This window comes from Ovis canadensis, chromosome 11, assembly GCF_042477335.2.
Source record: "Ovis canadensis isolate MfBH-ARS-UI-01 breed Bighorn chromosome 11, ARS-UI_OviCan_v2, whole genome shotgun sequence".
Classification (NCBI taxonomy): Eukaryota; Metazoa; Chordata; class Mammalia; order Artiodactyla; family Bovidae; genus Ovis; species Ovis canadensis.
Genome location: NC_091255.1, coordinates 31407994 through 31422552, shown reverse-complemented (window position 1 = coordinate 31422552; position 14559 = coordinate 31407994). Strand labels below are relative to the sequence as shown.

The 14559-nt window shown below is 53.4% G+C and overlaps 1 protein-coding gene across 4 annotated transcripts; it reads right to left on the bottom strand.

The window, feature by feature from the left end:
- Nucleotides 1-6517: 6517 nt before the first annotated feature.
- On the bottom strand, nucleotides 6518-14299 carry SERPINF2 (serpin family F member 2). Of its 4 annotated transcripts, none has more exons than XM_069603065.1 (10): nucleotides 14146-14299; nucleotides 12954-13020; nucleotides 12773-12811; nucleotides 12592-12654; nucleotides 12105-12306; nucleotides 11362-11505; nucleotides 11002-11205; nucleotides 10070-10212; nucleotides 8251-8455; nucleotides 6518-7627 (listed from the first exon to the last, which is right to left on the bottom strand). In XM_069603065.1, exons 2-10 carry the CDS (start codon nucleotides 13014-13016, stop codon nucleotides 7218-7220), a joined length of 1473 nt encoding a protein of 490 aa, XP_069459166.1. In that variant the 5' UTR covers nucleotides 13017-13020; nucleotides 14146-14299; the 3' UTR covers nucleotides 6518-7217. The 4 variants fall into 4 exon arrangements, with proteins under 4 accessions (XP_069459166.1, XP_069459165.1, XP_069459168.1 ...); XM_069603064.1 differs by having other exon boundaries at nucleotides 12773-12814; nucleotides 14146-14295; XM_069603067.1 differs by lacking the exon at nucleotides 14146-14299 and adding an exon at nucleotides 13459-13743.
- Between the last annotated feature and the right edge of the window lie 260 nt (nucleotides 14300-14559).

Here is a 14559-nt window from a genome sequence, read left to right as displayed (position 1 = left end):
AGTCCTGACGCAGGCCCAGTGGTTGTTCAGAGAAGGAGGGGTCAGAGAAGGAAGGGAAAGCATTCTGGGATATTTAGAAGAAGAGAACATTTAGGGGACCCTCACTGGTGGCTCAGACAGTAAAAGATCAGCCTGCCAATGTAGGAGACCCAGGTTCAATCCCTGGGTCGGGAAGATCCCCTGGAGAAGGAAATGGCTACCCACTCCAGCATTCTTGCCTGGAGAATCCCATGGACAGGGGAGCCTGTTTGGCGACAGTCCATGGGTTGCAAAGAGCTGGACACAACTGAGAGACTAACACACACACACACTTCATGTGAGGTTCCAGGCAGCCGAGCTAGGGCCCCTGGGTAGAACTCCCCAGTGAACCAGGTTGAGATTTATGTAAAGAAAAGTGTGTCAACAGTCAGCGTTCTCCATCGACAGATGAATGGATACAGATGTGGTGCATATATACAGTGGAATATTAGCCATAAAAAGGAACAAAATTGGGTTATTTCTAGAGACATGGATAGACCAGGTGTCTGTCATACAGAGTGAAGTAAGTCAGAAAGAGAAAAACAAGCATCGTACATTAACGCACATATATAGAATCTAGAAAAATGGTACAGACGAACCTATTTGCAGGGCAGGAATAGAGACACAGACATAGAAACTGGCCATGTGGCCCTGGGTGGTGGGGGGTACTGGGATGAATTGGCAGATTGGGATTGACATAAACACACTGCTCTTAGTCACTCAGTCGTGTCCGACTCTTTGTGACCCCGTGGACTGTAGCTGCCAGGCTCCTTTGTCGGTGGGGATTCTCCAGGCAAGATACTAGAGTGGGTTGCCATGCCCTCCTCCAGGGGATCTTCCCAATCCAGGGATCAAACCCAGGTCTTTCACGTTGCGGGCGGATTCTTTACTGACTGAGCCGCAAGGGAAGCCCCATCTACACACTACCATGTGTAAAACAGACAGCGAGTGGGAACCTGTGTATAACACAGAGAGCTCAGCTTGGTGCTCTGTGATGATCCAGGTGGCTAGGATGTGGGGTCAGGGGGAGGGAAGGCCCAGAGAGGGGATAAATGTATACATATAGCTAATTCACTTTATTGTGCAACATTGTAAAGCAAGTATACCCCAATTTTTTAAAAAGGAAAGAAAGCAGTCAGAGTTCAGTCTTTTCAACCAAAAACTGAGGACCTCTACTCAAATCACTCGCTAGGTACACGGAGGAGTACATAGATGATTAAGACTTGGTGCCCATCCTTCAGAAGCTCACTGGCTAAAAACAGGCTGATGCAAGCCTAGATCCTTCCAGTATAATGTAGCACATTCTGTGATAGCTGTCTACAGCCATGCCATCCAGTATGATAACCACTCACCACAGCTGGCCACAGAGCTCCTGTGATCACCTGTAAATGTAAAATACACATTAGATTTTGAATATTTAGTATGAAAAATAATGTGAATAATAGCAATAATTTTGACCCTGATTAGTATATTGGATTAAATAAATATACTGTTAAGGTTAACTTATCCTATTTCTTTTTTAATGTAACTGCTAGAAATCTTAAACTACATGTGGTTTTCATTGTGTTTCTGATGGATGGCACTGCTCTGCAGGTTGTCGTGGCAGCAAAGTTGGAATATATGAGTCTAAGTTGTTTTGCAGAATGAATACGAATAAGCTAATCGTAGGGACATGGGGAGGGGACTTTCCTGGTAGTCAGAGTTCCACGACCCCAAGGCAGGGGCCTGGGTTTGATCCCTGGTCAGAGAACTAGACCCCACATGCTGCAATTAAGGGTTTGTATTCCACAGCAAAGAAAAAAGATCCCGCTTGCCACAGTGAAGATGGAAAATCCTATGTGCCACCCCTAAGACCTGGCGAAGTCAAGTAAAAGAATGTGCTCAGTCGTGTCTGACCCTTTGTGACCCCATGGACTGTAGCCCACCAGGCTCTTCTGTCCACGGGACTCTCCAGGCAAGAATACTGGAGTGGGTTGCCATGCCCTCCTCCCGGGGGGTCTTTCCCACCCAGAGATGGAATCCAGGTCTCCCGCGTTGCAGGCAGATTCTTTACCATCTGAACACCAGGGAAGCCCCAAATAAAAGAGTAATAAGGAAGAAGCATGGGAAGGCATGACTTATCTTTGTGGACAAGCTAAAGTTGGATCCCTATTTCACAACATACACAAAAATTAACTGCAGGTACATTAGAGATTTAAGTGTTTCTGGAAAACAATTTCTGTTTTTGCAGCACCTTTTTAATGAATTTTTATTTAAATTATTCAACTTATTTTTGAACAGGTATTTTGTTCATATGTTCAAAACTCAAAACTATCTAAAGAGAATGTCTTCTTTTCCCTCTGATCTCCAGTCACCTGAGTCCACACTCCCTGGAGACAGGTAGTAATAATCTCTTTTGTATGGATCCTTTCAGAGATAATTTTAATGCCTTAAAAAAACAAATTTAGGGGCCACAGTTCTTGAGGCAATAGCCTACTGTGGTTTCCCCTTTGCCTGGCAAAGAAATAAAGCCACTCATTCCTTCTCTTCCATTAAAAAAAAAAAAAAAAAAAAAGCAAGTACAAACAGATATACACAACTGGAAAAAAAATGTAAACATTTTAGAAAAATGTATAGATGGGTTTCTTTGTGGTCTCTGAATAGGAATGCTTGTTTAGACAAGACACCAGAAGAAGCACAAATTGTGAAAGACTGATAAATTTGGCACTAAAATTAAAAACGTGTTCTCGTGAACAGGTACCATAAAACAAAATGAAAAGACAAACCTCACACTAAGAGAAAATGTTTGTAACACAGGTAACTGACAAGATTACTAACAGAGCAATAATTACAAATAGATAAAACAATTCAACAGAAAAACAGGCCCAGGTAATTCACAGATGAAGACTCCTGAGTGTCTAATAAACTTATGAATAGATGTTTTTTTCACCAGCTAATCAAGGGAATGCAAATTAAAACCATACTTTGATGAGTGTACTTCACACTCTTCAGATGGGCTAAACTGGAGCTTCTGAGAATACCAAGTACTAGTGAGCATGCGGACAGCTAGGATCTCTTGGGCCCTCCTTATGGGAGCATAAATTGATACAACCCCTCTGAAGAACAATCTGGCAACAAACAGCAAAGTTGTGCATAACCATATTTAGCGTGGGCGTTCCCTGGCTCTCCAGAGGCTAAGACTCCATGCTTAGTGACCCCGGGTTCAATCCCTGGTCAGGGAACCAGATCCCACATGTCACAACTAAGAGTTTGTGTTCAACAACTAAAAGACCCTGCATGCCCCAAGACCCGGCACAGCCAAATAAATATTAAAAAAAAAAAGAAGAATTCAATGCAGGGGACACAGGTTCAGTCCCTGGTCAGAGAATTAAGATCCCACATGCTGCAGGGCAACTGAGCCCACATGCCACAACAAAGACCAGGTGCAGCCAAAATTTCGAAAAAAATAATGACTGTATGTGGCAGCCCTGGCAGTGAAAGAAAATGCAAACCCACAACTCATTTATTCCAAGTGTTTGAGCCAAAAAGACTGCATATGTGCACAAGGATGTAGCAAGAGTGTCACGGCAGCACTGAATGGGCCGCCCCGCTCTTGCATAATCAACGTGCCCCTCTCTGAAGGGCCATCCCACAGCCATAAAACAGCCTCTGTTTCTTCCCTGTTTGAAGGCACTGCCTTCATTGCCGTCTCCCTTAGAGTTACTGTCCGTTTCTCCATCCTTCCTCCCACCCACACGGGACAGAGCTAGTTACCGTGGCATCGGCACAGTCTTAGCACTTTCCCTCCTCAACCTCCAACCTGCTTCTGTGCCCAGCTCTCCTTTGAAACTGCTGTCAAAGGAGCAGACATCTCTGCCCTTGGCAGCAGGCAGCCAACTCTTCCTCCTTCTTGAAACCCTGACTGCCTACATCCTCCCATTTTTCTCCATCTCACAAGCCCCATCTTTTCCACCTTCCTTGCTGGCTTGATTCTGGGACCCCCTTTCTTCTCTCTTCATCTCCTCTTAGGTGACATCAGCCAGTTCTGTGACTTTCAAAGCATCTGTATGTTCCCAAATACACACTTCCAGCCTCAACTTTGACATAACCACATGGATGCCCAGCAAGTGAGAGGAGCAGATAATTCATCATCCAAACACTTCTAAGATCAAAAATAGGTGCTGTGAATTAAACTGGATCCACAGACATAACTCGAACTGCCTGGGGCACACTGGGACATAAGGCCGCTCTGTATCAATGTAGCATTTCAGTCATGTTCAAAATGGACATCTCCAATCAATCCTAAAGTCTGTCCCTCACTCAGATTCCCATCTCAGTAAAACTCATCTTCTCAAGACAAAAATCCGGGGATTTGAATGATGAACCCTACATCTGCGAGTCTCTCCTTTCCCTCATCTCCGCTATAATCTATGCACAAATTCTGTAACATCTATCTGCACAACATACTTGAAGTCTGGTCACCTCCCTGCATTTCCACAGCCAGCACCCTGGGCCAAGCCACCTACGACTCGACTCTTGCCTGCTAACCAGCCTCCCTCCTCCTGCATTTGTCCCTCGATGTCTGCTCACCCGACATCCAAATGAGCCTTCCAGAGCTTACTTCAGACCATGGCGCCCCTCAATTAAATTCTTCCACAGGGAGTAAATAATCGCCATCCCCATGGCACTGATGAATCTCATAAAACAGGAGGTTAAATGAAAAGAGCCAGGCACCAGGGAGCACGGATTGCATGCTTCTTTTATTTCAAGTTCAAAACCAGGAGAAACTAGTCCATTATCAGGAGTCAGGAGAATGAGTACTGCTTCTTGACCTGCACAGGGGCGCACGGTTCATGAAACAAATTCATTACGCTTTTGTTGTTGTTCCATCTCTTTGTCGTGTCCAGCTCATTATGCTTCAGCATACTATGCATGCGTGCATGCTCAGTTGCTAAGTCATGTCTGATTCTTTGTGACCCTATGAACTGTAGCCTGCCCGGCTCCTCTGTCCATGGCATTCTCCAGGCAAGAGTACTGGAGCAGGTTGCCATGCCCTCCTCCAGAGGATCTTCCCGACCCAGGGATCAAACCAGCATCTCCTGTGTCTCCAGCATTGCAGATGGAGTTTTCACCCACTGGGCCACCTGGGAAGCCCTATACTTCAATCCAAAATTTTAACTTGTTTATTGTCTAGACCAGCATCCCTAACCTTTTTGGTACCTGGTAGCGGTTTTGTGAAAGATAGTTTTTCCAGGGACCCAGCGGGATAGGGGATGATTTGGGGATGTTTCAAGCACCTTACATTTCTTGTGCACTTTATTATTATTACAGCAGCTCCACCTCAGATCATCAGGCATTAGATCCCGGAGGTGGGGGACTGCTGGACTAGACCAGTCTACCACCAGATTTAGATTCTGTGGGGGAGGATCTTGTTCGCTTTTGGATCACTGCAGCCCTAGAGCGTGGGGTGCTGCTGGGCCCAGCAGAGGCACCTGACAAGTATTCACAGGGCAGAAGATGTAGTCAAGGCAGCCCTGGGTGTGATGGCTAGAGCCAAATGGTGGCTAGAGCCCGAATAGACAGGAGAGAACTGAAGAAAACTCAGGAGTGGGAAAATTAAGCGGGCGGGCTGGCCGATTTATCCCAGTAACTTTCCGACGATCTCTTTACAATTCTCTCTCTCCTCCAGCCCCACGGATCTCCTGCTCATCCCAAACCTTTTGGCAGCTCCCACTCCTCTGCCTGGGATGCTCTTCTTCAGGATGTCCCCCTAGTGCCTGCCCTCACCTCCTTCTAGTCTCTGCTCCAAAGTCACCTCCTCAGGGAGGCCTTCCCTGCTTTACTTCTCAGCAGAGCACTCATCCCCCTCTGACACACCATGTATGTCGCTTGTTGGCTTATTTCTCATCTCCCCACCCTGCTGGTTTGTTAGAAGCCAGAGCCTGTCCTAGGGACTTGCTCTTACCCACTGCACCACAGGGCTGCTAGTGGCTGCTTCCACACAGACACCTGCACTCACAGACAAGAGCCCACCCACGTGGACAGCCATGTGGCCCTCAGCCCTGTGCCCAGGTGCCCCCAGTCGCTTCCCCCAAATCCTCAGGCGCTGACAGTCTCCAGCTGGAGCCCGTGCTCCCAGCCGCCTGCTCCCCTCCCTTTCCCGGCTGGCGGGCGCCAGCTCCTGACAGAGGGGGCCGGCGTGTAATTAGAAATTCCTCTAGCTCCCTAATTGCCAGTTCTTCTCCCAAACCAAGAGGCTGGCGCTATTCTGGGCCACCTTTGTTGCCGGTTGCCTGAGGCCCGGAGAGAGGACCAGGCTGAGAGCAGAGCCAGGCTGGCGAGGTCAGAGGGCCTGCGCGCTGGACAAGGGCTGGCACGTGGCCAGAGGCCAGACGTGGCAAGGAAAGGGCTGCTCCCCGGAGCCCAGCTGGTTCTCCGCTTGTCTGCTCGGTAGCCTCATTCCCGCCTTCCCCCAGCACCCTGTGTTCCCACCCATACCCCGAACAATGGCATCAAAGCAGACAGGGCCATTCATTCTTTATTCACGTGGCGTAAAAATCACTACAAAAACTTTACAAAAGAGCCTTCAGGAGCTAACGCCCCCCCTTCCCCACCCTCTCAGCCGCTGAGACGCCGCGCAGAGGGGGCAGAGGGGAGAAGGAAGAAGAGGAGTCTTGGCAGTGTTGGCACCTCCGAGGACCAGCGGGGAGACTGGGGTGACAGTGGGCAGGAGGCTGGTGGGCCCTGGGCAGCTCAGGAGGCAGGGGTGCGGGGAGCTCAACCTCCACCCGTGTTGTGCAACCTCAAGGCGGCCGCCCCTTCTCCTCGGCCAGGGTGTCCCCTCCTCCCTGTCCCTCCCTCTCTGGTAAACAAGTGTGGAGGCACACAGCTGCCCTAGGGAATAAACTACCTACCTTCCTGACAAAACGATCTACCGCTGCCCCTCTGTCTGAGCCCCAAACCAGGACACCCTCTGGGCCCCATTGGAAGAAGCGATATGGGACCGAGGCCCATGGTTCCCTGACACCTGCCCTCCTCCCAGCGCCACCCCACCCCAAACTCCCCAAGAGGAGACAAGAGAACGGCTCCCTTCCTCCCCTCTCCCAGACTGGCCTCCCCAGGCCCCCAGCCCCAATCCCACAAAGCTGTTTTTGGAAAGAGTCACACAAGTTGAGAGGTTGGTCCAAGCAGAGACTCGGGATGCTGGAGGCCACAGCCCCTCACTTGGGGCTGCTAGGCTGAGGGTAATCCTCCTCTGAGGGGGGCCCAAGTTTCAAGTCTGGGTCGAAAGGCTTGTCTCCGCGGGGGCGGCCTTTGTGGTCCTGGAAGGAGTCCCTGCTGGGGGAGTCCTGTTGCTCCTTGCGCTCCGGCTGCGCGCCAGGGTTGGGGTTCCTCACGCTGCCCACGAAGAGGGGCAGGCTGGTGCTGTCCTCAAGGATGAAGAAGAGGAAGGGGCGGTTCACGACAAAGGACGACAGGGACATGCGGGACATGGCCGTGCTGGTTGCCGCGGCCGCCTCCACGCCGGCCTCGCTGAGCTCTAGCGCCGACTGATGCTGCACGCTGGACACCACCAGCCTCTCATCGGAGATCCCACGCAGGTCCGGGGCCTGGAATAACTCCTGCAGGCCTGCCCCGGGGCAGCAGATGGCTGGTCAGAGCTGCCTTCTGCCCCACAGGCTGCCTGGACCTGCCTGGAAGGGTGTCTGGCATCCTGGTCAGGGAACACCTTGAACTCACAGAGAGCTGGTTAACTCCTATTTAACCTTCGTGTATCAGCTTAAAGGCCCCTTCCTCCAGGAAGCCTTCCCTGATTGTCTGCCCCAAAGTCCAGATAGGTGCCTGGTGCATTTTCAGTGTTTTCCCGGGTGAACTGGAGAGAAGCCTTCAATCTTAACACTTATGCTGAATTCTAAGTACTTTATTCCTCACCTGCCCACCCCATAAGACTGAGCTCCTGGCTCATGGTGGGCTTCCCGTGCCTCTTGCAGGGGAGCCAGGGAGGCTCATGTGCCACTCTGGCTCTCCACTCAGGATTCTTTACAGTGCTCAGTCTTGAGCAGAGAAGGCCCTCAATGGCTGAGCCACGCACCCCTCCCCAGGACAGAGGATCCAAAGGTTTTCACCTCCCTAAGCCCCAGAAAAGTCCAGGACACAAGGCTAGCTCTGACTCTGACCTGCCAGCTGGAAACTTCCTCCTCACCCACCCCACCTAGCCTGAGTGGGGGGCTGTCCCATGCCCGGCCTCCTTACCCAGCTGGCTGAGGGTGGCCACCAGGTCCAGTTGGTATTTGAGATGCAGCTTAGGCAGCTGGACCTTGGTGGGCCTCTCCCGCAGCAAGGGCTGGTGCAAAATGTCCCAGGTCAGGTTGGCCAGCACCTGGGACACATTCCACTCAAAGCGGGTGGGCATCAGGACCACGAAGCTCATGTTGTTCTTAAAGGGGAAATGAGCCACCTACAGACAGGGGAAGGAGACACCATGAGGGCCAGAAAGTGCCCAGGCCCAGGTGGGAGCTGGGCCAGCATCCCTTATGAGACAGCCCAGCCTTCACAGGTGTGTCAGGGGAGGGGGACCTCCCTGAGCCTCCACTTCCTCATGGGCAGAGTGACACTACCTACCCACACTGCCAGCTGACAGAAAGAGATACACTGTTAAAAGCTTCTAGCAGAGTGTTTGCACACAGGCGGTGCTCACTCAATAAATGGTGGTTTTCTCTCTCTTCCCCTGCCACCAGCCAGCCCGTGACTCGGAATGAGGAACTCCCAGTGTCCACCTCTCGCTTCCTCCCTGTGTACAGTGGAACAGGTTTCCCTGGTGGAGGGGGGTACCCTCTCTACTCCTTTCTCCTCCAACAGTGACTTGCCTGCTGCCCATTTATACTGTGATTTGGGGTAAGATTTCATGCGAATGGGGGTTTCTGCAGCTCAAGAAGGGGTAAAACCATTGGGGTCCACGGGCCCGAGTGGATGTGACTCCTCGGCCTACAGGCAGAGCACCCAGGGGGCAGGACCCCTGCGGTGGGAGGGAGAATGCCAGCATCTGGCTGCCTGGGCTGGCCTGCAGAGGGTGCGAGGAAGAGGAGGGCCAAGGAGGGCAAAAGATGGAGACTAAAGGTTGAAGGAAGGGACTTCCCTAGTGGTCCAGTGGTTAAAACTTCACGCTTCCAGTACAAAGGTTCGGTGCCTGGTTGAGGAACTGAGATTCCACATGCCAAGTAGCACAGACAAAAAATTAAAAAAATTAAAGGGTGAAGGAAGTGTGGGCAGGACACAGCCTGGTGGGGAGGTGAATCAGATGGTGCTCGTGTCAGGGTGAACTGGAGAGAGGCCGGGACACTGTTCCAGGGGGCCCGCCTTGCCCACAGCCCCTCTCAGTAACGGCCTTGTGAAATTAACCAATACCACCATCTCAGTTGACTGGCCCAGGGACCAGTGCTCACTCAGGCCAAGGGGACCATGTTCAGGCTAGAAGCATGGGAGGCTACACCTGAGACACACAGCATAGCGCTCTCTCTAGTCAGAATGCTCCATCAGGAAGCTGACGAAGCCATCCCAATCAGACCCTCCTTTCTAAGGAGCATGTGTGAGAGCTCAAGTCGCCTCTCAAAGGCTTCGGGTTGCTGAGGCCCTGTGCTGCCCCACAACCCACAGGCCCTTGAAATGAATCCCCTTAGCCAAAGGGGCCTCAACAATGTCCCTTCCTCAAAGAAGGCTCTCTGACCACTCTAGCTAAAATACCTCCCCCGACTCTTTGAAATTATCCTGTTGATCTCTGTTTGCTCACGCACTGTGCATCTTCTCTGGATTTGGTTTTCCTTGTTCTCCACTGAACCGCAGTGCCTGGGACAGAGTCTGCACACAACTAATGCCCAATGAATGGACCGCAAAGAGACTCGTGTCTCAGTCCCGCTGGGTGAGGGCCCAGCGAGACTTTTCAGAACCACCTGCCCCAGTGACAAGACTGCAAGGAAGGTGGGGTGCACTGTTGAGCCCCTGTGGTGGCCCACAGCTGCACAGTTCCTTTCCCACCTCCCAGCACCCAGGCCCGGCCTGAGTAGTCAAGGGTAACCTGGATCTCAGGCTGCTCCAGCAGGAACCAGTGCAGCGGATACGTGAGGGCTTGCATCATGTCCACCGGCACCGTGAACTGCTCATCCAGGTGGAAAGTGTCTCTCTGTGTGAGGTTCGGGTCGAACTTGTTCCTCCAGAAGCCTGCATCCAACAGAGGGCAGGGCCATTTAGACTGGGACCAAGGTAGGGTCTACACCACCAGCTTCTTCCCTGTCCCACCTAGAACCCATTAAAGGGACAAAAGGTGGAGGGTAAGGCACCAGGCAGTAGTGTGCCAGGTGATACCCAGGGGATCTGAGGTGTCTTCTCTGGAGCAATTGCAGAATCTGGGCTTTCATTCCCCCTACCCTGCTTTGCTCCCAGGAAATCCCCCATTACCCCAGGTTTTTTCAGACTTCATTTCCTTCTAGGGAGGACTTCCCTATAGTTCAGATGGTAACGAATCTGACTGCAATGCAGGAGACCTGGGTTCAGTTCCCAGATTGGGACGATCCTCTGAAGACAGTATTCTAGCCTGGAGAACCCCATAGACAGAGGAGCCTGGCGGGCTACAATCCATGCTGTCACAAAGAGTTGGACATGACTAACGCTGCTGTTACTGCTACTCCTAGGGCTGTGCTGTGCTTAGTCGCTCAGTCGTGACCGACTCTTTGCGACTTCATGGACTGTAGCCCGCCAGGCTCCTCTGTCCTTGGGGTTCTCCAGGCAAGAATACTGGAGTGGGTTGCCATGTGCTCCTCTTAGGGAACTCTCCATGAAAGCCCCATCCAGTTCCTGGGCCTCCTCCCAGCAACACTGCAACCTATCTCTTACCCTCCCTACCGCCTCCCAGCCTAGCCCTGGGGAGAAGGAGGGACCCTCAGAACAAAGCATGCCTACAGGGCAGGGGTAGGGGCTGCAGGTGGGGACCTGAGAAGGGGAGGAGCTCACCCTGGAAGTGGATGGCATTGAGGAGAAGCAACACTGTGTCATCTGGCAGATCTGAGAGGAAATCCTCTATCTTCCCCTCGGTGGCCTCCTTCACCCATTGGTTGATGTTTGCCAGGTCCTCCCCCTTCCTTCCTGTCAGGCTCATGGGCTTTGCACCAAAGAGCTGTTCTGATTGTTCCAGGAAGTCCTCTTTGATGGGAAATCCTACACAGAAGAGAGCACAGGCTGTTGCCAGGACTTGGGCTCCAGAGCCATCAGCGTTCCGACCAGCTGCCTGAGCCCACGCCCATCTCCCTCACCCTGTCCACCCCAGAGCACTACCTAGCTACCTAGGCAGTGTCTGCCACCACCCACACCTACCTTTCTGCAGGTACATTCTGGCAGCCAACCGGAAAGCCCCAGGCCCCAGGTCCTGGCAGAGGCGGCTGAGCAGATGGGGGAGGCAGGGCCCTGAGTCTGCGTGCAGCACCTGTTTCAGCCTTTGCAGCGTTTGGTTCTGAGCACCTGAGCGGGGAGGACACAGCAGCAGTGGGCATTCCCATGCTCACGTCTTTTCCTAACCCTCTATTTTTTGTGGGGGGCGGGGGAGTGGGGAGCTGTGCCTTGCAGCATTGCAGGATCTTAGTTCCCAGACCAGGGATTGAACCCATGTTCCCTGCAATGGAAGCGCAGAGTCTTAAGTGCTGGACCACCAGGGAAGTCCTCCTGTGAATATCTACAATGAGCATGCCCACAAGATCACACTATCTCCTCCCACCTCCTGAGGGTCAGGACACCCAAGTTTACTTCCATCTCTGCTGCTGCTAGTCTGGGTGACATTTCATCACCTTCCCTGTCTGGACTCTGTCCCACCGTGAGACCCTCCAGTCCAAAAGAGATGTTGGAACTGCCAGACTCTTGCATAAAAACCACCAGAGGCCCATCTTGGGCCCAATCCCTGAGACTCTGATTCACGGAGACACGAGTCTGTGTTTTTAACAAACTTTCAAGAGACCCTGATGGAGGAAGTGCCCGCTAGTAAGCTCTGGGGAAGGAGGCGAGTTCCTACTGGCCTCCTAGCTCTCCTGGTCTGCACCTGGTCTCCTGGTCTGCTGCCCCAGTACCTAGTGCCAGGTGAGACAGTGCCAGGGCCACACTCAGAGGTGACAGGATGAGGTTGGGCCTGGTTGAGCTTTGGGCCACCAGGGAGAAGAGGTCTGTGGTGAAGGTCATCATGGCCCGGGCCAGCCTGCGTGTCTGCTCCGGGGTTGGGGACGCCTTGCAGTCTCCTGGGGCCTTCTTCGGGGCAATCTGGCCACCTGGCTCCTGCAGGGACAGATGAGGGTGGGGGGAGCATTGGTGTCAAGGGGTCAGCTCTGTTGAAGATCTCCTTCACAGCCCCTGTACTGGAGACAGCAGGGCCTTGTTCCTGTCCAGACGTGGGCGACGGCGTTCTGGGGGCTAGGTTCCTCCCTCCCGTCCCTCCCATCCTCTCCCTTCAGGCCTCAGCCTCACTGCCACCCTCCCCTCCCCTCCCCATTTCCTTGCCCTTCGGATCTGCCTTCCTCCCGCGGGTCCCGCCCACTCTTCCCCAGCCCCACCTGGTTGTACCTGGTTGCCCAGCTTGAGGAGGGAAAGTGGGGGCAGCTTCTCCTGGGCCTGCCCGCTCATTAGCTGAAGAAAGGAGGAAGCAGATGGAGAGCAGCCCTTCCCACAGCCCCCCACCCAGCACCAGCCACAGGGGAGGCCCTTGGGGACCTTCCTCCCTGTCCTGCCTCTCATTCCCCAGTACCTGCAGACCCAAGGGCTCCATGGCGCTCACAGGAGAGAACTGCTGAGAGAGGTGGGGGAGAGGAGAGGGAACCCCTGAAGCCAAGACTTCCCTCAACCCAGCCCCCCACCCCTTTCCCCAAGACCCTCGACCTCTCCCAGAGCTTCCGCCCTGCCCCACCCAGACCTCAGCCCAGGCTCACCGCTGAGCACAGGCTTGGCAGGCAGGAGAGGCTGAGCGCCAGGAGCCCCCAGAGCAGCGCCATGTTCCTGTGCAGGACGGGAAGGCTCTGTTCCTACCTCACCCCTGCACCCGCCGAGGAATCCCACCCACAGGCTCATGGGCACCTGAGCCACCAAGCAGAAGGGACAATGCCAGCTGCAGTACCCACGCCCACAGCGTGTCTCTCTGAGCTGTGAATTGCTCGAACTCTCTCCCGAATTGCTTTCTTCCCTCTTTGTGTTTTCTGGTTTTTTACACTGTATGCCCTGAAAGTGTTTTGGTTCATGGCGGAAAATATTACCCACACAGAAAAAGTCCCCATTTCTCAAGGCCGGGAGTTGTGAGTCAGACCTGGGTTTGAATCCAGGCTTCGCCTCTTGGCAGAGGACCCAGGACGTGTCCCTTAAACTCTCTGGGCTCTGCTTTATCTTTTAAAATGGTGGCAAAAGTCCCTTCCTCCTCCCACATGTATTGTGGAGACCAACCCAAGTCGGTCCTGGTGAGCCCTGACTGCACGGGCCAGCACGCAGCGTTGGCTCTTGTCAGCCTCCCAAGGCCCCTCTTCTGGGAGGCCTGTCCTGAAGCCTGCTCTGTACTGGAATTCCCTCCCCAGAGCTCTGATCCAACCCCCCTTTCTGGCTGGCCTGGTCTTGTCCACAGGGTGGGCTGGCCTGTGGTCTCAGCAGGGGTGGGGAGCTGGGCCAGACTGGCCTTATTGACCCAACAGCTGAGCCCAATGAATGACTGTGGCCAGAGCCACCTTTGGACTTACGGAAAACACAGGCCTCGGCCCCCGCTCTAGCCCCAGGCTGACTCCGGGAAGCCAGGATGACTGGTGGGGATGGGCAGGTCTTGGTCTGGCCCCGGAGCGGATCTCGAACACACCCCCACCCCGCCCCCATCTCAAGTGTCCTTCTCTCACCCCTAGCCCCCTCCGTGTCCCACACAAGGACCCTTGGCCAGGGCCCCAATCTCCAACCTGGGTTTTTAATCTTCCTGCCAAGAAAAAGACCTCCAGTTTTTCATTTCCCAGAGAGACTCCCCTTGAACGCCCCCACCTTGGCTCCTCATCATCTCAGGAGGCTGGGAAGTCACAAACCTCCTGAATAAATTCAGCCCAGACCCCCTCAGCAAGGTGGACACCTCCAGGCCGAGGCACCCCCCGCCCTTACCTCTGCAGGCTCCTCACTGCTGTACACAACCTCCCTCCGGCCCCGCTTGGTGCTCCCACGCTCTGCCCTGCTCCAGCAAGCCCAGCTGAGCCCTCCCCTCCCACCAGGACCTTTGCTCTCAGCCAACCACTGTTCCAGTTGCCTTCTCTTCTGGTAAATATTGACCTGCACATCCGGTTAAACATTGATACTGGAACCAAAAGCCCCTTTCCCACCAGGGCATCTCATACTGGGACAGCCACCTGGAACCCCAGGAGAGGTGGGTCCCACCTGAGCCTGGAGAAAGGAGATTCAGGAGACAAAAAGGCGGTCTTCAATCAGGGGATTAGATCCAAGAAAGACAGGGGACTTTCAGTGACCCCGTGAAGTGGGGGGTTATCCCCGCTTGTCTGGCTCAGAGAAGCTGTGTGGCCT

What these genes read in the sequence shown, in the direction of transcription:
- SERPINF2 (XM_069603064.1), bottom strand. Translation starts at nt 13,016, where the DNA reads ATGGCGCTGCTCTGGGGGCTCCTGGCGCTCAGCCTCTCCTGCCTGCCA. An exon ending in TGGAGCCCTTGGGTCTGCAG is followed by an intron (nt 12,655 to 12,772) that starts GTACTGGGGAAT and finishes TCCTTTCTTCAG; the next exon opens with CTAATGAGCGGGCAGGCCCA. An exon ending in ACTGTCTCACCTGGCACTAG is followed by an intron (nt 11,506 to 12,104) that starts GTACTGGGGCAG and finishes CTCCCCGCTCAG; the next exon opens with GTGCTCAGAACCAAACGCTG.